Below are 25,189 nucleotides of genomic sequence, written 5' to 3'. Positions count from 1 at the left end.
GAGAGTAATTCGATTGGGAAGACTTTGACAGGTGAGGTCGCTTTCAATTGATCAAGTCTGGCCTGATGCAATTACTTGCTATGATCCCTAACTTTTGCCTAGATTGTCCCTTACGGGTGTCAATCTATTGGGATAATCATTTTTTATTTATGTCTCTAACTTTTGCCTGGACCGCCCTTTCGGGTTTTCAGCCTACTGAGACGCTCTTTCTTACCTAAGTTTCCCTTTCGGGTTTTCAACTTATCGAGATGTTCTTTTATATTTTAGGTGAAGTATTTCTTGATTGCATCAGCATTCACAGGACGAGGGAGCTCCTCACCATCCATAGTTATAAGGATTAAAGCACCACCAGAGAAAGCTCTCTTAACAACATATGGTCCTTCATAATTAGGAGTCCACTTGCCGCTAGAATCAGTAATGAAAGACAAGATCTTCTTGAGCACGATGTCGCATCCGCGAAAAACAACCGACGGGCTGAAACAAAAACAACACAGATCCACCACCGTGCGTTATTTATCCCAAAGAGGGAAAGGAAACGCTCAGAGTAAACCTAGGAAAAGCATGGTCTCGCGACCAAAGAGAAAGGGTACGGGAGTCGGTTACGCAAGGGGAAGGTATTAGCACCCCTCACGTCCGTCGTACTCGACGGGATCCACGCTCTAAAAGAAAGAAAAGGTTGCTAAACAAACATCACACACACACCGAAGACAACACAGGTGGGGGAAAGGAGGAGAGGGCTCGCTAGGATATCGCATCCTATGCCTACGTATCTCGTCTGGAACGAGAATCAGAGCTGCCGTAGTTCGGCTCACGCACGCCGAAACAAGACACACACAAACATAGGCAAACTTGGAACCTGAACGCCAATCGATGGACTTACATCGGCTTCCGAACCAAACAAACACAATCAGGATACGGACAGCCAATCGCTGGGCTTACATCCATATCCTGACACTCAAGAAGAAACAAACAAACACACTCAAAAAGAAAAAAAGTGCCCGGAGAGACCTCGCACGGTCTCCTGCCTACGTACCTCATCTGGTATGAGGATCAGGGCGACGTAGTTCCCCTGAACGGGAAAGAAATTCTAACCAGATACAAAGGGAGACACACTACTAGGGAGTTGGACTCGAGCCTAGGTGTTATCATGCATCATTGCCCTATGTTATGGTTTCTATCTACTTGCACAACAACAAGCTAATCCTAACCAGGAAAAAGCAAGCATACAAGCATAAACAAACAAAGAAAATATTCACATAGCACACACTATATCCAGTCAAGTGAGGCTCAAACAAAGGGGTTAGACTGCCAAGGCAAGTCATCTGTACAGGGTAGTGTTCGCTCTTAACCCTGACATTGAGAGTCAGGGTGAAGCAGATGAAAGGTGAGTGAAGATTAGACTTCACAGCTCTTATCCCTGGCCAGGGAGAGCTTCAGACAAAGGAGCGTGGGTTCAGAATGGAGGAACCCTTCTACACTCAAGACTCTGACTCAACTGTACAACTGTACAAGATCTTGGGTTAATGTCCCAATGCCTCAACACAGTGGTGTGAGCAGAGGGACGACTCAACAGAATAGCGGGGGATGGATTGCACATCCCTTGGGTTCCGCCAATTGCCTCATAGAGGTCTTTACCTGCTTGGGGACAAAGTTAAACAATCACAAACATCGCCTCTTAAGGAGGACTTCAGACAGTTGCCTGGCTAAATAACAAGCCAGGTCTTCCAGACTACATGGAGACAAGAGACTCTACCTCAACTGGTTTATACAACCAAGCAGCAGCACAGCAAGTTCTTAAAGAACTAAAGCGACTATGGTAACTGAAATCAATCTAATACAGTCAGTATTCAAGTCACAAAGTCAACACAGACAAGTTAAGAACCAACAGACAATGTATAATCAGACAATGCAATGTGCAAAGCATAATCAACTCAAGTGAGCCAAGCACAAGCTCAAAGCAAGTGAGCCAAGCATCCTACAAAACACACAAGTTAGTTAACAACAAGCATATAATCCAAACTCAATCAACTTGAATCATTCTCCTTTAAGCCTTTGCATCTCTTCCTGAAACACAATTCAAAAGTGAGAAACAAGACCACTAGGCCAAGCCTAGGGTCCAAAGGGGATGAAAAATCCAAAACATCAAGTGAAAATTAATCAAAATCACAATCAAACAAATTAGAAACAAAACCAATTGGTCCCATGCTCATACCATTCACCATTATCATTTTATGAAAGAAAAGGCATCAAACATGCAATTTGCAACCTCAAAGGACCAAACAGAATGATCATCATCAAAAGCATACCAAAACACTTCAATAAATTCCACAAAAATTCAAGTCTAAACAGAACATATCCAATGAATAGCATATCAAATTTCAGCTCATTAGGATCCAGGGAAGTAGGTCAATGAAATTCATAAAGTTCAGACAAGTTCAAACAAGCCAACACATGGTATCAAAACAAGCACCAACTTCCATCAATCATAAAACAGTGACAATACATGATAAATGAATGGGATCAAATCCAAAATGACCTATAATGTGTCTAGAATGCTCATACCAAATTTCACACTCATCCAATTAATGACCAGAATTTCACAAGCCACATACAAACATGTGTCACAAAATATCAACCAATGACCAAACAGAGGGAAAAATTCCAATCAAATAGGAAATGCCATCAATAAATCCAGGAAAATTCCCATGTGTTCTCAACATACGTATTCTCAATCATGCAAATATTTGGCTCAATCCAATGTTCACAAGCACATCAAATAAAATCATGAAATTCACAAAGCATGGTGTGACACAAATTGTCACACCTCTAATCAAAAATTCATATCTCCTCAACCAGGGATCCAAAAATTGCAAACCACATATCAAAATCACCAGCAAAGAGTCCAGAATAAGCACAAAAAATTTCATCAATTTCTATGGAAGCATCATCATTTTATGAGTGAAATGGTGAAACATACACAAATTGGACACATTCAATCAAACCCTAAGCATTTTATATTTTCACACGTGCACAAAAATCATAAAAATCACCTTTAAAAACTAAACATCATAAGGATAATAATGCAAAAAATCTCACAAAATTTGGACAAGAAATGAATTAGTTATGGATTTTCTAAGTTCATGGATGAAAATGAAATAGAAAATGAAAAAGAAATGAAATGAAATTGAATTAATATGTGATAATGGCAAAACTGTAAATATCATGCGCCAGGGATGAAACGCTGTAGTTTCATTAAATGGCGTGGCTTCACGCTATTGGCTAGGCGCGGCGGGAAACAGAATTCAAACGCGGGCAAAGGAATTTGAAGATCAAACGCGTTCTTATGAGTGTTCTTCATCAAGAACATCAATGGAATTCCAGAAAATGCAAAACGAGCAAATCTCAACCAAAATGACCGGTGAATCACGTACATCACGAATACGCAACTAGTTTAACCTAATTCTAACTATGCTAAACAGATCGAACGAAAATAGAATTGAGCATCGAACTTCAATTCAAGATTTCTTATCCAATTCTCAACCAAATCAAAAACTACAAGCATCATGATGATCTACATCGAGAGATCTACAAAAGCCATATCGTAGTTCATGCAATTAAGAATTTCAAAAAATTACCTTATGATAATGGCAGAAGTTGATTTGCGCGTTTCCAAGTCCAATTCACCAAAACAGAAGTAGTTTAAGGCTATGGAAGTTGATTGGAAAAGGTTCCTCAGCTCAATGATGCTCCAGTTGCAAGAATCATGAAATTGCCATGGAAGAGTGAAGTTGCAACAGTCCAAGTTCTTCAATGTTATGGCCTTGAATTGGTGAAACAGTCGTGTGCCAATGCTTATGGAGTGTAGATCCAAGAAGAACGAACCAAATTGATGAAGAACTCTTGGAGAAATGATGGAAAAGTTGGAAAAAGTTTGAGATAATTTGAGAGGTTTTGGATGAAAAAGTTTGTTAGATCTTGGAGAATGAAATGTGATTAGCAGAAAACAGTTATGATTATGGTATTTATATGTTGTACTAATCATACTGAAAGTGCAATTAGCAATTGGTTTATTGTGATTAAGTGAAAATAAGGTGTGTGAAAAAAATTTGGAAAATAACTAACTTAACAATCAAAAAACAGCTTCACACAGTGGAAAATACTCAAAAAACTGAGTTTTCGCGCGAGCGGTCGACCATAGGTCGGCTCATAGCCTGCTATGCGCTGACCCGTGGTCCATGCGCTGACCCTTATGGTCGACCATAGGTCGGCTCATAGCCTGCAAATTTTTTTTTTTTTTTTTTTTTTTTTTTAAAGAAGAGGAGGGCAAATTTTGAGGTGTTACACACGAGGTTGCCTTCTCTGAACACACGAGGTCGAACCTTCTTATCAAAAGCTTTCTTCATCCTTTGTTAATACGATTGACCATGGCATAAAGCCTTCATCCTCTTTTCTTCAATTAAATTCAACTGATCAAATCTACTTTGACACCATTCAGCCTTAGACAAATATGCTTCCATCAAGACTCTCATTGACGGGATCTCAACTTCCACGTGGAGCACTGCTTCCATGCCATATACAAGAGAGAAAGGGGTTGACCCAATTGAAGTGAGGACGGATGTACGATACCCATGTAGAGAAAAAGGGAACATCTCATACTAGTCCTTCTAAGTTACAACCATTTTCTGGATGATCTTCTTCATACTCTTGTTCGCAGCTTCAACGGCCCCATTCATCTTGGGTTTGTAAGGAGATGAGTTATGGTGTTCAATATTGAATTTTGCACACATTTCCTTCATCATCTTGTTGTTTAGGTTTGATCCATTATCAGTGATGATATTACTTGGAACACCATAACGGCATATTAGTTGATTCTTGATAAATCAGACCACCACTTACTTTGTCACATTGGCCTACGATGCAGCGTCGACCCACTTGGTAAAGTAATCAATGGCCACTAGAATGAAGCGATGTCCGTTCAAAGTTTTAGGTTCTATCATACCAATCATGTCAATTACTCACATAGAAAAACGCCAAGGAAAGGAGATAACATTGAGAAGGGTTGGAGGCACATGAATCTTATCAGCATAAACCTGACATTTATGGCACTTCTTCACATATTTGCAGCAGTTAGATTCCATTGTCAGCCAATAGTAACCTTCCTTTAACATCCTTTTATCCATTGCGTGTCCATTGACATGGGTACCAAAGGATCCTTCATGAATTTCCGTCATTAGCATGTCTACTTCGTGTCTATCTATGCATCTGAGCAAGACCATGTCAAAGTTTCTTTTGTACAACGCGCCTTCATTCAGAAAGAAGGTACCAACCAACCTTCTAAGAGTCTTCTTATATTTGTTTGATGCCTCAGACGGGTACTCTTGTCTTTGAATAAAGAATTTAATATCATGATACCATGGTTTTCCATCAATGACCTCTTCTGCGGAGAACACATGAGCAGGTCTGTCGAGGCGTGTAACATTTATTGTATGCACATCATTCCACCAATTCACAATAATCATGGAGGATAAAGTTTATAGAGCATCTGCTATCTGATTCTCCTCACGAGGTATATGACGAAATTTAATTTGGTTGAAGAAATTTGACAGCCTCCTCGCATAATCTTTGTAAGGAATCAAACCAGGATGACGGGTTTCCCATTCTCCTTTGATCTGATTAATCGCCAAAGCTGAATCTCCATATACGTCCAGAATTTTGATTCTTAGATCGATAGCCTCTTCTAGACCCATAATGCACGCTTCATATTCTGCCACGTTGTTCGTACAAGTGAATGTCAATCTTGTGGTAAATGGAATATGAGAACCTTGAGGAGTGATAATGACTGCCCCAATTCCATTTCCATAAGCATTAACAGCTCCATCAAATATCAAACCCCCACAGGATTCTGGATCTGGCCCTTCACTTGGCAACGGTTCATCATAATCTTTAGCTTTCAAGTACATTACATCCTCATCGAGGAAGTCAAATTGAATGGATTGATAGTTATAAATTGGCTGGTGAGCTAAATGGTCAGCCAAGATACTTCCTTTTATTGCCTTCTGGGTATGGTACTCAATATCGTATTCTGACAATAACATCTGCCAACGAGTAATTCTTCTAGTTAAAGCAGGCTTTTCAAAGATGTATTTGATTTGATCCATTTTAGAGATCAACCAAGTAGTATAATTGAGCATATATTGGCGGAGATGACAGACAGCCCAAGCTAAAGCACAACAAGTTTTTTCGAGCATAGAGTATCGAGACTCACAATCTGTGAATTTCTTTCTCAAATAGTAAATGGCATGCTCCTTTCTTCCAATTTCATCTTGTTGACCAAGCACACAACCCATGGAATCTTCTAATATGGTCAAATACATAATCAAAGGTCTTCCTTCCACTGGAGGAATCAGAATATGAGGCTCCAACAGGTACTCCTTGATACTATCAAAATCTTTCTAGCAATCTTCAATCCACACACAGCCTTGATCTTTGCGAAGAAGCTTGAAAATTAGCCCACAAGTAGTAGTCATGTGATATATAAATCGGGAGATGTAATTCAAACGTCCGAGGAATCCGCTGACTTATTTCTCTGTTGTTGGTGCTGGCATTTCTTGAATGGCTCTGACTTTGTCAGGGTCCACCTCAATACCTTGCTGACTGACGACGAAGCCTGGTAGGTTTCCTGAGCGGACACCGAAAGTACATTTGTTGGGGTTTAGACTGAGTTTGTACTTCCTTAGATGTTGAAACAACTTTAATAAATACTCAACATGCTCTTCTTCGGTCTTGGACTTAGCAATCATGTCGTCCACATAGACCTCTACTTCTTTGAGCATCATGTCATGAAAGAGCATTGTCATGGCTTGCTGATAGGTTGCACCAGCGTTCTTCAAACCAAAAGGTATTACTTTGTAGAAGAATGTTCCCCAAGGTGTAATAAATGATATTTTCTCCCTATCTTCGTGCGCCATTATGATCTGATTGTAACCAGAGAATCCATCCATGAAATAAAAGACCTTGAATTTGGCAGTGTTGTCGAACAACATATCAATATGAGGTAAACGGAAATCATCCTTTGGATTGACTTTGTTCAAATCTCTGTAGTCGACACGCGTTCGAACTTTACCATCTTTCTTTGGAACGGGCATTATGTTGGCTAACCGTTGAGGATACTCATATGTAACAAGAAAACCGACATCAATCTACTTTTGAACCTCTTCTTTGATTTTGAGAGCCATGTCTGGGTGTGTTCTTCTTAATTTCTGTTTGACCGGCGGACATTCTGATTTCAACGGAAAATGATGCTCCATAATATTAGTATCAAGACCTGGCATGTCCTGATAAGACAAAGCAAATACATCTCTACAGTCTCTGAAAAGATCTATCATTCTTTCCTTGACATCCGGGATGAGCGATGCCCAATCTTGACCTCCTTTCTATCTTCTTCGGAACCCAAGTTAATTACTTCTATAGGCTCTTTGTGTGGCTGAATGGCCTTTTCTTCTTGTTCAAGTAGTCGAGGATCTCATATGGAATCTCTTCACCACTTTCTTCTTCGGCCTCAAATACAGGGAAATCAAAGTTGGGAGAGGGCATAGGGTCATTGCTTTCAATGGGTGTGACATTGATTAATCTGCACACATGATTTATGCTTGATTTTTTAGGATAAAAATAATGGAATTTGCACGCAGATATTGAAAGTGATTTTTGTTTGTTTGTTTTAGGTTACCATCTTTCGAAAGGCAAAAATAAATAAAACGAAATGGAAGACAAAATGAACATTTTTATTAATGATAATGGGAACTTGAAACAAAGCCCAACAAAATACTCTTTCGTCTTGGGAAGAACAGAAGGAATTTTTTTTTAAATTGACAATAAAAGATTACTTAGAAACATGAAAAATCATAGGAACGTCACCAACTATCCAATTTTGGCCGACCATCCCATGCGTCACGAAGCTTTGTACATCCTCTTCGGGGTCTTCTTCAATGACAACATTTGTTTCAGGTTGAGTAGGATTGATGAATCCTCCACTTCGGAAAGTTTCTTGAATAGGACAGAGAACTGCGTCTTGTTGAGAAAACTTTGAAGATGTAGTTGAGAAGCCAAGGACTTCAGGAAATTTGTTTTCAGGGAGACTCATAACTTGTCCTCATCCACTCGTTGAGCTATCTTCGACTAACTGTCGTGCATCATTAAAGGAACGAATGGAAGCTACATTATATTATACGTTCTCGTTAGCAACAAATAGAGTTTGAAACTGGGTTCCAATCTCGTCCTCAGCATCGACGAAAGAAAAAGACGATAGGTGACTCACCACTAAAGCTTCTTCTCCACATAATGTAACTAGTTTCCCCTTTCTTACAAACTTGAGCCTCTGGTGAAGAGTTGAAGTGACAGCCATGGCCTCATGGATCCAAGGGCGACCTAACAAACAACTATAAGAAGCATGGATATCCATCACTTGAAATGTGATTTGAAAGGTATGTGGGCCAATGGTCATGGGGAGATCCACCTCGCCGATTAAAGTCTTTCTCAAGCCGTCAAAATCTTTGACAATAACCCCACTAGATCTTACAGGAGCTCATTGAAAAGTAAATCTAGACAAAGTTGATTTTGGCATGACGTTGAGTGAAGAACATGTGTCCACCAATACACCGGATAGAGAATCAGTAAGGCAATTCATGGAAATATGCAAAGCCATGTTGTGATCCTTGCCTTCTACTGGGAGTTCTTCATGACTGAAGATCAAATTGTTGCAGGTAGTTATGTTGGCGACGATGTTGTCAAATTGGTCAATCGTTACATCATGGTCGACATAAGCTTGCTCGAGCACCTTTTGTAGAGCCTCTCTATGAGCCTCAGAACTCATCAACAGGGATAAAACAAATATTTTGGAAGGGGTTTGTAGGAGCTGATCCATAATTTTGTATTCGACCTTCTTGATTAATCTCAAAACTTCATCAAATTCTGAATTGATATTAGCCCCACTGGACTTTTACACAATATTAGGTTTATTGCTCACAGTCGACGCCTCAACTTGCGTTTTCTTCCCAACTGAAGCTTCAACATTTCTTGGTGGTACCGTAGTGAATACACGCCCGCTTCTTGTGACCCCACTTACATCGGCAATGTTGACGACAAAAGGCATAGAGGTTAGAGGAACCTTTTTCCCATCTTTGATCATGGTAGCTTGGTACTTGTAGGGTACGACTTTGTCAGATTGGTACGGAGTTGGGCCCGGTAAGTAGATAACCAAAGGAGACTTTGTAGAGCCGCGACTATCGAATGTGATCTCCAAGGGTTCAGGAACATTGAACTGAGGGATTATAACATTGACATTGTTCTCGAGATTTCTGGGATGGACAACGGTGATAGTTCTTGCATCCAATAATCTTTGGATATCCTGTCGTACAAGGGAACATGCACGTGGGTCTATCGAATAAACTTCACAGGTGGTATAATCATGTGATGGAACAAAAGCAAGCCGAAATAAACTTTTGTGCATCTCAACCAAAGATCCTCTCACAAATCTCACATCGTAGATTTGGTAATTACCCTGACAGCCCTAAACCATATTGACTTGATTGCAGTTCCGGTTTCTATCAACTCGGATAAGCCTGCTGTCTATTTCTTTTTGCAAGTCTTCCCTTACAATGCGACAACCACGAAGAGTTGTACGACAAAGTTCGCAAGCCGCATAGTTGTGTGGCGTCATATAGATGAGCTCACCCAACTTAAGGTGCATTTCAACCAAATCTCCCTCTAGATAGCATACATCATAAACTCTGAAAGTACCAGGACGACCTTCCACCATGTTGATAGAATATCCTCCATGTTGAGGTAGTGGATTGACTTGTACATTTGGATTGACATCTCTGAAAGATAGAATGCCGCTTTTGATCAATCTTTGGACGTCAGACGTCAAGCCATAACAGTCTTCTAGACTGTGTTCGGGTTCCCCTTGGTGGTAAGCGCAAAACTGGTCAGCTTTGTACCAATACGGAAGTTTCTCTGGAACAGGGGGGAGGTCTAGTTTGAATGTGTTTCTTGTCGACCAAAGATGGGAATAGTTCTGTGTAAGTCATAGGTATTTGATCAAATTGTGGCCTTCTTTGAACTTGGTTATTATTGTATTGTGGACGGGCCTGTTACTGAGGTCGTTGTTGCGGTTACAAGGTATTATGTTAAATGTACTAAGGTTGTTGTTGTGTAAATTGTGGTTGTTGTTGTCGTTGTTGAACATGTGGTTGAGGTTGTTGTAAGAACTGTGGTTGGTAAGCTGGAGCTACCTTTGCAATATGTTGTTGTTGATATCTTTGCCTTAGTCTTCTGTGTACCACCTCACTGACGTCTTGCTCTTTCTTCTTAGGGAACCCAACTCCGAACTTTCTGATGCCGCTAGATGAACCACCTTCTTTAACCAATCGTCCCTCACAACCACCTTCTTCGAGACGCATCCCCATATTTACCATATCAGTGAAGTCACTTGGTGAACTTTCTATCATTCGTTCATAGTAGAAAGAACTTAGAGTCTTCAAGTAGATCTTAGTCATTTCACTTGCTTCGAGAGGAGGACAAATCTGGGCGGCAGCCTCGCGCTATCTTTGTGCATATTCTTTGAAAGTTTCCTTGTCTCTTTGGGACATAGCACGGGGTTGATCTCTGTCCGGCGCCATGTCAAAATTGTACTTGTACTTCCTGATAAAAGCTTCACCGATATCATTGAATGTGCGGATATGGGCGCTATCCAAGTTCATGTACCACCTGAGAGCGGCACCAGTCAGACTGTCTTGAAAGTAGTGAATCAACAACTGGTAGTTGTCAGTTTGAATGGATATTTTTCGGGCATACATAGTTAAGTGGCTCCTTGGACAGGAATCCCCCTTGTACTTTTCAAAGTCAGGTACTTTGAATTTGGCAGGTATTTTGACATTTGGCACAAGGCAAAGATCGTGGGCATTCTTCCCAAATAGATATTTTCCCCTAAGGGATTTAATATCTCTTTGCATCTCAACGAATTGATATTTGAAATCGTCCATTTTCTCATATACTCCCATACTCTCACTTGGAGTGGCGTGAAATATGGGCTCTTCGTGGTATGGAGTAGTGTGTATCACAGGAGGTGGCACCAACATGACATCAGACACTACGGGAGCTTCAGGAAATTATGGGTGGTAACCTTTCGATGTACAATTTGGTGGCATGCACCAAGGGAAATTGGGGTGCATCTGATATTGATGAGCACTCACAGGTGCCACATAAATGGGCGTAGATACTACTTCTGAAATTACAGTTCTTTGAATGGTCTCTGGGGATGGTTGATTCTAAGCAGTCACCAGCGTTTCCATCATTGTTGCGAGTCTCTCCAAATTGCTTTTGAGTGAAGTAACCTCTTCCCCGAGATCCTGATTTTCCTGTTCAAGTTGTTCCATCCTTTTCTAACGACTAGCTCGAGTGTTGTATCGGTGAAACAGTTTGTCTATTGGAGTGGAAGACAAGGATAAGTCTTGGGAATGCAAAAAAATGTAATGTTTAGAATGATGCATGATGTGTAATGCAAATGTCTTTTAAGGAACTTTAATAAATAAAATTATTGCAAACATCATGGAGAGAAGCATTACTCTTTTGATGGCTAAAAAAAATCTCATTTCATTAATATTGGAAAGATTACAATTTTTGAAGTACACTTTCATAAGATAAAAGGAAAACAACTAGAATCCTAAGGAAGTTGCTGAGAAGAAGATATGATCCCTCTTTGTAGCTTCCTATTAAGCTCCTTGATTTGGTCCTTCATCTGAGTCTTTTCAACCACTAGCTTGTCGACAATCATCTTCCAAGCGCCTGAGGTTGGAGGATTATCTTTACCAGGAACTGGCATAATACTAGAGGAAGAGCTCTTGCACCTTTCTTTTCTTATTAACAAGATCTTCGTCATTCCTCTGGTTCAAGTGTCTTTGAAGTTCTTCATTCTCTGTGCGAACAATCTGATACTTATTCTTCGAAGCATCCCTTTCTCGTTGCACCCTAGTCAAAGAAATCTTGAGTTTCTCCGCGTCAGCTATGAAAATGAGAGAAGGTTCTTTAAAAGTTAAAGACAAAGTCTCTTGTCGAGGATAAGGCATTTTCAAACTGAAGGCCCTAACCTGCACCCATTGGAGATAACGCTCCAAAGAGATGCAATCTAGCTTTCCTAGAACTTCTCTTCTTTTCTTATGGACGTGGCGCCAGGCATGCACAATATTTTCTTTGAATGCTTAGTTGTCCTCTCCTTCCTTGAAGAAGAAACTCTCTAAGAAGATGGTGTTGGGCTTGTCCTTCATTGGGTATCCAAACTAACGGCGAGCCAAAATCGGGTTGTAGTTAATGCCCCCCTTTGTACCAAGAAGAGGTACATTAGGAAACTTACCATAACTATCAATAATTGTCACCCCCTCATAAGCGCAATCAAACCAATCAATGTCAGATTGAGTGAGAGACATAATCTTTTGTGACCATAGCAAATCATCATTAAGGTCCCAAAATGAAGTAGATCGAGGCAAATGCGAAATAAACCACTTGTAGAGCAGATTTACAAAACATGTGATCATTCCTCCCTTATGAAAATTCCTGAGATGGACTGAATGGTAAACATTGGCAAGTAAGGTAGGTATTGGATTTCCAATTAAGAATATTTTGATAGCGTTAATGTCAACAAAATCGTCAATATTAGGGAAGAGGAATAATCCATAGATGAGAAATTCAAGAATAGCCTCAAAAGCATCCATACTATTCATGCTAGCAAAATAACGAGCTTCCTCTATGAAGAATTTAGCAGGAAAGCCAAGAATTCCTCCTTTTGTACTTAGATTAGCTTTGATCTCAGACATCTTTAAATGAGTAGCTTCTGCAATGTCTTGATGCTTTAGAATTTCTTCTAAACCGAAAAAGGGAACTTGATCTTGGATGAGTAAGCCAATCAAGTGAGAAAACTCCTCCAAGGTAGGCATAGGCTGATAATCTGGAAAGGTAAAGCATCGGTACAATGGATCATTGAATTGAACCAATGTAGCCAAAATCCCCTCCATCATGTTGGTCTTCAAAAGAGGTAGAAGTCTCTCATATCTTCCTTTGAAGTCTTCAGGATTAACCACCAAATATCCTAGTTGTCTTAAATATTCCAATTTTGGACTTTTGAAAGTGTACTTTTGAGTTCTTCTTCTTCCAAATTCCAGAGTGAAAGATTCCTATGATAATTGCAACAAATGCTTTTAAGTTCTTTGAAGACTTTAATTAAGATGATGTTAATGAATGCATGAATTTATGAATGCACAAACACATCAAGATCAACAAACATAATCAAGATATCAAATACATGGGGTTCATAGGTTTGACTTCACGAGCATGAGGACATGGGACTAACCATCCCAACAGGGTAAGTGCTAAGGGTTTATCATCAAGATAGGAACCAAGGTTCTAAGAAAGTTCCCAGAGTCATAATCCCATCTTTCGGATATTACCGGTTTGGACAATTACTTGTCAACCAATAATATTCTCAAGAGAAACTCATATGAGTGTAGTATCATGTATCAACTAATTTAGGTTTACACCTTCATAGTCACCACACTACGTCCTAACAAGGCTTAGTAGGGTAAAGGGATACTACAGTCATCAGCTTCTCAGGCTCCCAGGTTAAAGATAACAAATGTCTTCAAGATTGCTCGTTCAACAAATACCATCCCTAAAGGGGCCTCCACTGATTGGGGGATTCTCAAGTTAGCTTGTTCGGGATTACTCCATCCAAGCCAACTTGACTATACCACCCTCCTATCTCAATATGCACTCAAGTCCAGGTTAGGACTTATCTTAACACAAAGATCACCCAAGCCAATATAAACAAACAAATAATAAAACATAGATGGAAAAAAATAGGTATAACCCTCTTGGGAAGCATTCGTCCCTAGTCAAGTCGCCATTTCTATCGCGGTGAGAATCGGAGACCAAGCTATTGGATTAACTTGACTCACAAAACATTGATATCACCACCAAACTTATATTTTACCAAAGGAAGGGGAAAAGGTTCAAAATAAACATGCATAGCAAATAGTAAAACTAGGAGAAAAGCAAGTAGAGATCGAAGGAACGGAGGTTAGTTATACAAAGGGAAGGTATTAACTCCCTAAACATATATAGTACTCTACAGGAACCTTTTGATTTTATCTATGTTTTTAAGAGTTGTTTGCAATTTTTTAAAGATCCATTGACTAAAAGTAAGTCAAGGGTTATGTTTGAAATGCTTCATGTGTACTAAATCATTTTCAAGTGTAGTTGAAAGATCCATTGACTAAAGGTAAGTCAAGGTTTAAATGGGTGTTTTAGTTTGAAAAGGGGGTAGGGTTAATGCATGAATGGACAAATAAAGTCAACAAACAAACAGACAGTATATGACTAAGAAGTCAACATAATATCCTTTCCCTTGGATTTAGGTACCTAAAGATACATAAATTGGTAAGCCGTGAACAAACTACTTACATAAACAAGACATGACAAAGGTTTACATAAAACCACAAGAGATAACACATGAACAAGTATGAGATACATATTCAATCATCATGGGAGTTTATAAAGGAAATACTTGAATGAAGTGATAAACAATTATAAGATATGGATATAACATCACAAATTGGGATAGAATTACAAGACATGATTTAAACAAGTGTACATTACTCAACACAAGGCTATCAAACCACATGGGACAAGTATCATAATCAAGATATATATGGTTGTCAAGTCAAGTTGTGACAAGAGAATGATATTCAAACATGGATCACATGAACATGGTATTAACAAAGTAAAATCCTAAGTGGATCACTATGCATACAAGTTAAACAAGATGCAAGAGCATGTTAGGGACAAGTTTAGACATAAACCCTAATCATGGCATGAATAAGAAACAAGCAAGTGGAAACCCTAATCATCTCCTAACCGTTCATTCAAACATGTTTTCAAGGTGAATCAATTGATACATTGTATGAAGATAATCAAGTTCAAACATGTTAAGGATAACAATTAACACTTGAAAGAGTGTTCTATGATCATACAAACATTCAACAAGAAAAAACAAGAGATGAACCAAAGGAGTTAATTAGGATCCTAAAAAAACACTTAAAAAGAACATGTTTTCCATCCAATCAAAAATGGTGAAATAAATAATATTTTTTTAGATTTTGTGGTGTCATCATAAAATAGACATTCTCATGAGCACATGGCAAAAAGAATGGGTCAAAAATGTTAGGGGATCATGAAGTTATGAATATTTGAAGTTATGAAGAAAAATGAACATTTAACAAGTGAGAAAAAATAAACATTACACGAGCCAGGTTCGAACCCACATCCTTAGAGTTCCATGTACTGTTTGGAAACAATAAAAATCAAAGTTTGGGAAGAGGGGGCTTTGAACCCTAGACCTTTAGGTTACTAGTGACTTTGGACGCACGCTTCTACCACTGGGATGGATATACATCTGTTAATTAAAACGCATACAATTGTATATATTATATAACACGTTTCCTTTGACTTTTTTCAATGCAAACTCGGCATCATCTTCAACCTCTCTCTCTCATTTTCGTTTTTGTTTCTTCCATTATTTTTCCAAACTTCCATCAATCATATATCTCTCATTTCACAACCATTTTTCATGAAATACAGATAAAAAATGCTTAGAAAAATGTAAGGAACACAATGGTGTAATAGGTTTTAGCTAATACTCAAAGATGAATATGCACGAAGGAAAAAACCAGAACTGAAACTTTAGGTTTCATGCAACTTAAACTCACATAAACAACAATATAAATGACATGTAAGCTAATGATCCTTCTTAACACAATAAATGCTACATGTTTGCTTCATAAATCAAAATGAAATGACATATGTATGATGAGTTTCAAAGTGCAAGAGTATACCTATTGGAGCAAGGTCCAATGCCTCATCAACACTACTTCCAGCTATTGTTTGATGCCTCTCCTGATGCTTATGAGTTTCCAGAAGATGATTGGAACCTTTGGTTTGCAGAATGCACAAGCCAAATGAGAGAATGGAGGTTAAGGTTGAAAATCTTTCTAGAATGGAGTTTTTCTTGGAAAGCTTGGTGTATGGATAAATGAGGCTTTGTCCTCTATTTATAGGAATCCTTGAGGGTTCAAGAAGCCTCGGATATCATAAAATAATCATGGCTTGTACTTCATTGCTTGGTTGGTTGGTCCTTGCACAATTCTCCAAGTTGGAAGCATGGCAAAAGAAAGGAGTTCATGGAGTGTTTTTTGTTGTCCTTGCTGAAGCATAGGGGTTGACATGAGGCTTGGAGTTGGTATGTATCAGATCCAAGTCCATTTGGGAGCTCAATGATACTTCTTGTTAGATTAAAGCTACTTTATGCAAGTGGAATAATTCATTGTGTATTGGTTTAGTTACTTGGATAATAGCTCAAAAGTGGGTGAAATATTCTGATTATGGGGGATTTAGAAGCAAGAAGTACATGTACTTGTGGATTTGTTTGAATTTGTAATGTACTTTGGCTTTGAATTTGACCTATGAACCATTCCATGAGGTTGTCTTCCCAAATTCGATTCTCTTAGCTCAAGCATGGAAATTTCTTGATCTTGGACATTTTGGAAATATGGAATCGTGATCTACAACTTTCATGTTGATCACTTTGCTTGAATAAGTTGGGATCTTGGTGAAAAATTGGCACAAAGTTGGTCACTTTACCACTTGATAAATAAATGAATCGTCCACTTCATGACCTCATATCTCCTTATTCGTGCATGTTTTGAGGTTCCATCACCTAGGTCAAAGTTGAAGTGTGAATAAAGGTCTTTAATATGATCATTGGAGCAAAGAAAACGATATCTTGGATCACAAGTTATGGCCTTGGAAAGTTGGGTACTTGGACATGATTTTTAGGGACTTGGTAAAAATTTCAAATTCTCCATCTTTGCCCTTTTTGCAAGTAACCTTGATTTTCTTAACTAAACTTTATCAAATGACTTTAATGATCATATTTTCATAATCCTTGACTTTAAAAGTCCATATTTGACCAAAAATCTTAAAAGTCAAACTTTGACTTTAAGCATTTGTTGACTTTTTCATCAGTTGTGTTCAAACTTTCATCTGTTTATGAACCTAACCTCTTGAGCCATTTGAATTGTATGAGTGAGTTATGAGGACACATTTGAATACCTTAGATCATGCCTCAATCCATAGGATCGTGCTTTGGTCAAAGAGCCAACATTAAGCTGACTTTGACCAAAACCCTAATTTTGAGTGTCAGATGAATTGTGGCTTGATGAACTTGAATTGCGGTGAGCATAAACTTTGGTTGTTGATGGAGGGAGACTCTTGATCACATTGATATATCTATGATCCTGTAAGACCCCAATTTTGACCCTCAGATCCCTCATGTTATTCACATCATATGCATTAGCATTGGGATCACACCTTGGCATCCTCCTCACCCCTTACTTATTGGGTTTGTTTTGGGAGAGATCACCAAGTACCATGTGATTGTATCATACTTGTTATTTTATCATTTACTAACCAAAAAACCAAAACTTTGTCTTTGCATTTGTTTACTTCTTTTGTAGGTAAGGCACATGATCACCTTTGATCCATCAAGTTCACATCTAGGGTTTAAGACCCTCATTGCTAAGACCTCAACCAAGGAATGCTACACAATGTCTCTAAGCATCATATATGAGTCCCCATGGTCTTATATGTTATTTTGATCAAGATTCTTCAAGAGTTTGGAATTGGTTTGCCTTGGAAACCCTAGTTCATCTGGGTATCTTGTGTAACTTCTTCAACAAGCTTCTTCACCAATTGATCAAATATTTCAAGGGACATCTCAAATTTCATCATCTTATGTATATATGATCTCCCAAGAATCCAAAAAGTGAAGAGAATTACAAGTTAGCAAGGTGGTTGATGGAGGTTGACCAGAGGATTTCATCAAATTAAAACTAGTTTCCCCTAGACCCTATCTCCTACAATTTTAATCATATGAAAATGATTCCAAGAGCAACATTACTCTAAATTACATTCCAAACAACTTTAATGTTGATATCTAGAGCTAGTTTTGCTTGAAAAGTCATTTTTTATGTTGAAAGATTATAGGTCATTTTGTCTAAACCCTAATTGGAAAGTCAACTTCCCAAGGCCATAACTTGCTCCATTTTTATGATATGAAAGATTTCCAAGTTGAACAATAAAATTCAAGGTGTCTACTTCAACTTTTATGTTTGGAGGAAGAGCGAATTCAACTTTTATGAGCATGTGATATGAGGATAAATTATAGGTCATTTTGGACCAATACCATTGAACAAGTGATTTTCCTCAAATTCAAAACTGCATTACTCATTCATCCCAAATCCAAATTAGGTCAAATGTTTGACCATTTTTAAGGTTTTTGAAAGAGATACAACTTTGATGAAGACACGTTTCTCATTTGAAGCTCATATAAAAAGTTAGCCAAGGTGGAATAATTGAACATGTGGTTTAACACTTAGAAAATGTTTTGACATGTTGAAATTTCCAAACTTCCACCTCAAAATTCATCATGATACAAGCTCCAAATGTAAAAGTGTTCAACATAAGAGTTGTTCCTCTTGATCTAACATTTCCAAAGAGTCCAAATTCATTCATTTTGGACAAGGTTTGAGGGGTCTGTGCATGGTCTGAACATGGCTGCATCAATTGGCAAAGATCAATCTTCAAACATCAATACACTTTTGCCTTGCATCATAATCCACATTCAGATTCAATTACACTTGTATATGGAGTGAATTGAGTAGCTTCATGGTCATGTACACGCCCATGCAAGCATGCATTTCACTTTGCCATATTTGGAAATATTTTGAAAGGTGCAAATAACACTTGCTTGAGCTATAAATAAGAGGCCCTTGGCATCAGAAATTGGACCCTTATGCGCCAGCTTTGAATCCCACACTTGAAACCCTCACATTTGAAAGGAAAACCTGAGAAATTTCATTTGAAATTTGAGTTTGAATCTCACTGTTTGAAATTTTGAAGAAGATCATGGAGTTGCTAAGCTTGGATGTGGCTATCTTTATTTGATGCCTTGCTCTTCAACTTGCTATTTGTGTATTATTTGTTGCTTGATTCAAAGGTCCAAGGGAAATTTGGGTTTCTATATGACATTCTTGTTTATTGGATTACAACCCATTGGTCAGATCTTTTCAACTCTTAACTTTTAAATTTATGCTTAGGATTAGTCTCTTCATCTCCTCCCCATTTCTTTAATTTCAAAATCTCCCCCCATTTTTAAAAAATCTTCTTTGCTTATGCTTTTTTTTCTAAACTTAGACCATATTGAAAATTACAAACTTTGGCCTTATGTCATTGCATTTTCAAACTCCTTTTCTTAATCAAACTTGTGAATAAACTTAACTTTACTTGACTTAAAAATTCAAAAGCCAAAAGAGAACTAGCACTCATTCAAACCATTTTTAGGCCCTTATGCCTTTTAAACTTAAAATTTTGTTAAAAGCAATGCACTCACTTTGAAATTGATACCACGAACTACGAGGTTTTGATCCCTCATTTTTATGTTGGTACGTAGGCACAAGTCCGAAGGTCTTGTCAAACACAAAAATATAATTAATGAATTCTTTTCTCATCCTCACACTCTTGTTTATTTGCAAACATCATTTGTACAAAAACACATATGCACACAAAAAAGGGCTCCCTAGGAGTACCTAGGACACTTTGGGTGCTAACACCTTCCCTCTGTGTAACCAACCCCCTTACCTGTAATCTCTGACATTTTATTTGTTTTAATTTGAAAACTTCTTATTTTTGGGTTTTGTTCGTACTTTTCCCTTTTCCCTTGGAAACAATAAAAGTGCGGTGGCGACTCTGGTTTTATTGACGTCTAGCTTATCTATAGCTTGATGATCATGAATTTACCGCTACATAAATTAAGTGGCGACTCTGCTGGGGAGTAGTCTCCAGTGGGTTTAGCCTACTTTTTTGTGTGTGTATATTTGTATATTTGATGTATGTATATTTGTTTGTATGATATAATCTTCTTGTTGTGCTTGGTGATCTCTTAATGGTGAGATAAGTTCTAACCCGAACTTGAGTGCAATTAAGATAGGAGGATGGTATAGTCATGTTCGACTTGTGTGGAGTAGTCCTTAACAAGTTGGCTTGAGACCCATCTACTCAGTGGAGACCTTTTTGGAGTTGGGAATGTCACACAAGTTATTTGTGGTTAGGCATTACTATCTCTGATTTAGGGTCCGAGAAGCTGAGGACCGTAGAACATTTAACCCCTCTTGGCCTATTTAGAATGTAGTGCGGAGACTATTCAAGTGTAGACTTGATAACAGTTGTTACGCGATACTACACTCAGATGAGTTTCTCTTGAGAATATTATGGGTTGATGAGTCTGTCATCCTAACCTTTAATATCCGATAGATGGAATTAAGACTCTGGGAACTTTTTAGAACATGATCTACAAGTTTTTATCCTTAGTTCACTCCTTTGGGATGGTTCTTACCCAGACTCCATGCTCGTGACTCACAATAAACCCTTGATTCTTGGTTGATCCAATCAAGTCTTGTCAATATCAATGGAACTTGGGTGTTGATAAGGTGTAAACCATAATCCACCAAAGTAGATGATTGATCTTGACAATGGCTTGAATCATCCCTTGACCTTTGTTTGTTTGCCTTGTGTGTGATCCCTTATTTGTGATTGTTATATTCATGCATTCATGCGCATCATAACATTCATCACACGAAAGTTTCAAGTAACTGAGGTGTTATTTGCAAAAAAATTCAGACCATGGATTGTGGACGAAGGAACACTAAGAAGTACAGTTTCAGATGTCCCGACTTGAAAGAGTTAAGGAAGCTAGCATATTTTGTATTAGATCCCTTGGACTTCAAATAACACCATGGGAAGCTTCTGTCTATCTTGTCTACTGATGTGGTTGAAGGACTTCTAAGTGTGTTGGTTCAGTTTTATGACCCTCTTTATTGTTGCTTCACTTTTCCTGATTATCAACTTGTGCCTACGTTGGAGGAGTATGCCCATCTCTTGGGAATACCTATTTCTAACAAAGTGACTTTTAGTGGATTGGAAGAGATTCCTAGATCTCATATTATTGTTGAAGCTCTTCACTTGAAGAAGTATGAGATAGAGGCTCATTGGGTGAAGAAAGGAGGATTATTTGGGTTGACTTCTGAGTTCCTCATCAAGGAAGCTATTTTTTTGCTCAAGCCGGTAGTGTGGATGATTTTGAATCTATCTTTGTTTTGCTCATCTATGGCTTAGCCTTGTTCCCTAACATTGATGGTATTGTTGATGTTAACTCCATTAAAATTTTCTTGATTGGGAATCTTGTGCCTACTCTGTTAGGTGATATGTACTTCTCTTTGCATCTAAGGAATTCTAAGGGTGGAGGAACTATTGTCTATTGCATTCTTCTTCTGTACAAGTGGTTTATTTCACACTTGCCTCAGACGCCTACTTTTGTGGAGAACAAACAATGTCTAAGGTGGTATCAGAGACTTGTGTCTCTCACTAATGATGATATAGTTTGGTATGATCCTTCATTAAGAAGTTTGGAGATTATTGATTGTTATGGTGAATTCTCTAATGTGCCTCTCATTGGTACACAAGGAGGAATCAACTACAACCCTTCTTTGGCTCATCGTCAACTTGGGTTCCCCTTGAGAGACAAACCTAATAACACTTTGTTAGAAGGTCTTTTCTATCAAGAGGGTAAAGATCCCCAACATTTGAAGCAGAAGATGGTGCATGCTTGGCATAATGTGCATAGGAAAGGAAGATCCGAGCTTGGTCTGTGCAATTGTCTAGCTTTGGAAGCTTACACTCTTTGGGTGAAGAAGAGAGCTATGGAGTTGAAGATGTTGTATGCTTGTGAAAGACCTATGTCTATGGTTGTGGTTGAGCCATTAACTTTCCCTAACCAAGATGTAGAGGAGTTGGAATACGCACTTGCCAAGATGAAGCAAGAGAAGGATATGTGGGAAGAGCGTTTCCATGCTTTAACCCGAAAGCATGAGGAGTTGCAGCTTGAGTCTAAGGACAAAGATGCACTTATTGAGCTACTTGAAGACCGAGTGACAAAGAGACAGAGAGAGCCGGAGGTTTCATCTTCCTATAGTATTCCTCAGTCTTCCGTCGCTTGAAAGAAGATTGTTGATCAGTCCTCGAGAAGACTCAGATGAAGGCTTCTTTTGAGACTGAGAGTCGACGCATTCGAAGGAAGTATGCACCTACATCCAGATCTTCTGACATTTTTGTTAGGGATCCTTAGGATGACTATTCTCCTTTTCTCTTGTATTTTCATTTGGTTTCTGAAATTGTACTCAGTGTAATCCTTAAAATTGTTACAATTATTGTTAAATATACATGTATTTGCAAATAATATAGTAATTTCCTTGAAAATAAAAATAACAATCAAGCATTGCATTTCATGCATCATTCGCATAAGCAGGTTTCTCTTTCACCAGATGTCTCATTGGTGTTTCTTCTATGCCTCAGCCAAGTTGGCTCATCGATACAATACCTGTGCCAATCACTTAAGGATTATGGAGCATCTTGAACAAGAGAACAGAGACCTGAAGGATGAGATTTCCCGTCTGACTGCCATGATGGAGTCAGTCCTAGGTGCTCAGAGTCAGTCTTCTCCAACGCCCACAACTCCTCCTCCTCAGAAGACTGTCATTTCAGAGGTGACTACCTCTACCGTTCCTGCAATCGTTGCTCACTTTGCAGCCAACATGCCTGCCGAATTCCGTGAGGAATGCCTCCAAATTTTGTGCCTGAGGGTTTTGCGCCTACCTTTGCTTCCATGTCGGCATCAAGCCCGGTCATGTCGGTGCCACCACTAGTTGTGCATACTCTACCCCGTGTTGAAGACACCATCTATTATTCTGAGCCGTCTGGGGGCACTGATGTGTACGAGAAGATGGACGAGATGAAAGACCAATTCCTTGAGCTGCGTAAGGAATTGAAAACTTTGAGGGGTAAGGATCTTTTTGGGAAGAGTGTTGCGGAACTTTGTTTGGTTCCAAATGTGAAGATCCCGATGAAGTTCAAAGTGCCTGACTTTGAAAAATACAAGGGGAATACCTTTCCACTCAGTAATTTGGTGATGTACGCCAGAAATATGTCTACTCAAACCGATAATGATTAATTATTGATCCATTATTTTTAAGACAGCTTGACCGGTGCCGCTATGAGGTGGTACATGTGACTGGATAGTGCGAGCATCCGCACGTTCAATGATTTGGGCGAAGCATTCGTGAAGCAGTACAAGTATAATGTTGATATGGCTCTTGATAGAGACCAGTTGAGATCATTGTCTCATAAGGATAAGGATACATTCAAGGAGTATGCGCAAAGATTGAAAGAGCTTGCCGCTCAGATTACCCCTTTTTTGGAAGAAAATGAGATGACCAAAAAAATTCTCAAGACCCTGAGCTCATTTTACTATGAGCGAATGATCGCCAGTGCCCCCAGTGATTTTACCGAGAATGTGAACATGGGGATGAGGCTCGAAAAAGGTGTCCGAGAGGGACGGTTATCTAGAGAGGAAGTGTCATCCAGCAGGAGGTATGGCAATAATTTCAGTAAGAAGAAGGAGAATGAAGCTAATGCAGTTTTAGTTGGGAGGAAAAGGAGGCCTCAAGCAAGAAGAAATCCACCACCCCGTCAACATCATCATCAAGTATCATCAGTCATTCCAGTATTTTTAGTTAACCAGTCAACACCAATTCAATAATAACGTCAACAACAACAACCACAACAACGAACAAACACCTACAACAACAACAATACCAACAATCATCATCAACCAAATTTTAGGAGGAAGAATGTCTCTTTCGACCCAATTCGGATGACTTATGCAGAGTTATATCCGTCTTTGGTTCTCAAGAACCTGTTGCAACCAATAAATACTCTTCAAATTCCTGAACCACTTCCATTGTGGTACAAACCGGAACTCCGTTGTGCTTTTCATCAAGGAGCTCCCGGTTACGATATTGAGAATTGCTACCCCCTCAAGTATGAGGTCAAGAAGCTGGTTAAGAGTGGAATGGTATCCTTCGAGGATCGTGCACCGAATGTCAAAGCTAACCCATTACCTGCCCATGGGAATTCATCTGTTAATATGGTGGACGGTTGTCCTGGCGAGTTCAAGGTATTTGACGTACGCTTCATAAGAAGGTCCTTGGTGACGATGCACAAGGATATTTGCTTGGTTATCGATTGTGAGCATGATCATGATGGTTGTGCTATTTGCAGTGTCAATCCCAGAGGTTGTGTGGTTGTGAAGAGAGGCATCTAGAGGTTGATGGATGAATGCTTGATTCAGATTGTTCAATCACGTCATATAGATGACGATGTCAATGTTATAGTCCCTGTTTCCAAAACTCTTGAAAGAGTGGTTATTCAGTATGATAGCAGCAGCAGTAACAGCATCAGCAATAGGTCGGTATCGTCGTTGGTTATACGGTTAGTGGGTCCAGTCCCGGATGCATCCGATAAAGCTGTCCCATATCAGTATAATGCTACTATGTTGGAGAATTGTCAAGAGGTTCCTTTGCTTACGACCAGTTCTGTTGTAAGCATAGTTGATGTTACCAAAGTGACCCACAATGGTCGTGTGTTTGGGCCGGTGTTCCCAAAGAAGGTGGAAGATGTATCTGATAGTAAGAAGGTTGATGTACCAACAGTAGAGTCTGTTAGTGCTCCAAGGTGTCAGTATGGTGAATCCAACGGCTCGAAGCCTAATGATGATGATGAGGTACTCGGACTGATCAAGAAGAGCGAATTCAACATGGTGGAGCAGTTGCTCCAAACCCCCTCGAAGATCTCAGTATTGTCTCTGTTAATGAACTCAGAAGCGCACAGAGAAGCACTACAGAAGGTTCTCAAGCAAGCGTATATGGAACATGATGTTATGGTGGATCAGTTAGATCATATTGTGGCTAACATCACTTCCTACAATAACCTCAATTTTTGTGATGAAGAACTCCCCGAGGAGGGCATAAATCATAACTTGGCTTTGGATATCTCAATGAATTGTAAAGATGACGCTCTGTCGAATGTGTTAGTAGACACCGTGTCTTCATTGAATGTACTTCCAAAGTCGACATTG

General features: G+C 39.0%; 2 protein-coding genes across 2 annotated transcripts; both read right to left on the bottom strand.

The window, feature by feature from the left end:
• Nucleotides 1-2,034: 2,034 nt before the first annotated feature.
• LOC127100462 (uncharacterized) lies at nt 2,035-6,158 on the bottom strand. Its single transcript, XM_051037668.1, has 2 exons — nt 5,703-6,158; nt 2,035-2,064 (listed from the first exon to the last, which is right to left on the bottom strand). Exons 1-2 carry the CDS (start codon nt 6,156-6,158, stop codon nt 2,035-2,037), a joined length of 486 nt encoding a protein of 161 aa, XP_050893625.1.
• Nucleotides 6,159-11,882: 5,724 nt separating this feature from the next.
• LOC127100451 (uncharacterized) lies at nt 11,883-13,067 on the bottom strand. The gene is made up of 2 exons (XM_051037656.1): nt 12,407-13,067; nt 11,883-12,058 (listed from the first exon to the last, which is right to left on the bottom strand). Exons 1-2 carry the CDS (start codon nt 13,065-13,067, stop codon nt 11,883-11,885), a joined length of 837 nt encoding a protein of 278 aa, XP_050893613.1.
• Nucleotides 13,068-25,189: the final 12,122 nt, after the last annotated feature.

The sequence above is a fragment of the Lathyrus oleraceus genome, chromosome 1, assembly GCF_024323335.1.
Source record: "Lathyrus oleraceus cultivar Zhongwan6 chromosome 1, CAAS_Psat_ZW6_1.0, whole genome shotgun sequence".
Taxonomy (NCBI): domain Eukaryota; kingdom Viridiplantae; phylum Streptophyta; class Magnoliopsida; order Fabales; family Fabaceae; genus Lathyrus; species Lathyrus oleraceus.
The sequence above is the reverse complement of the archived record's forward strand: the minus strand, read 5'-3'. Positions and strand labels throughout refer to the sequence as shown.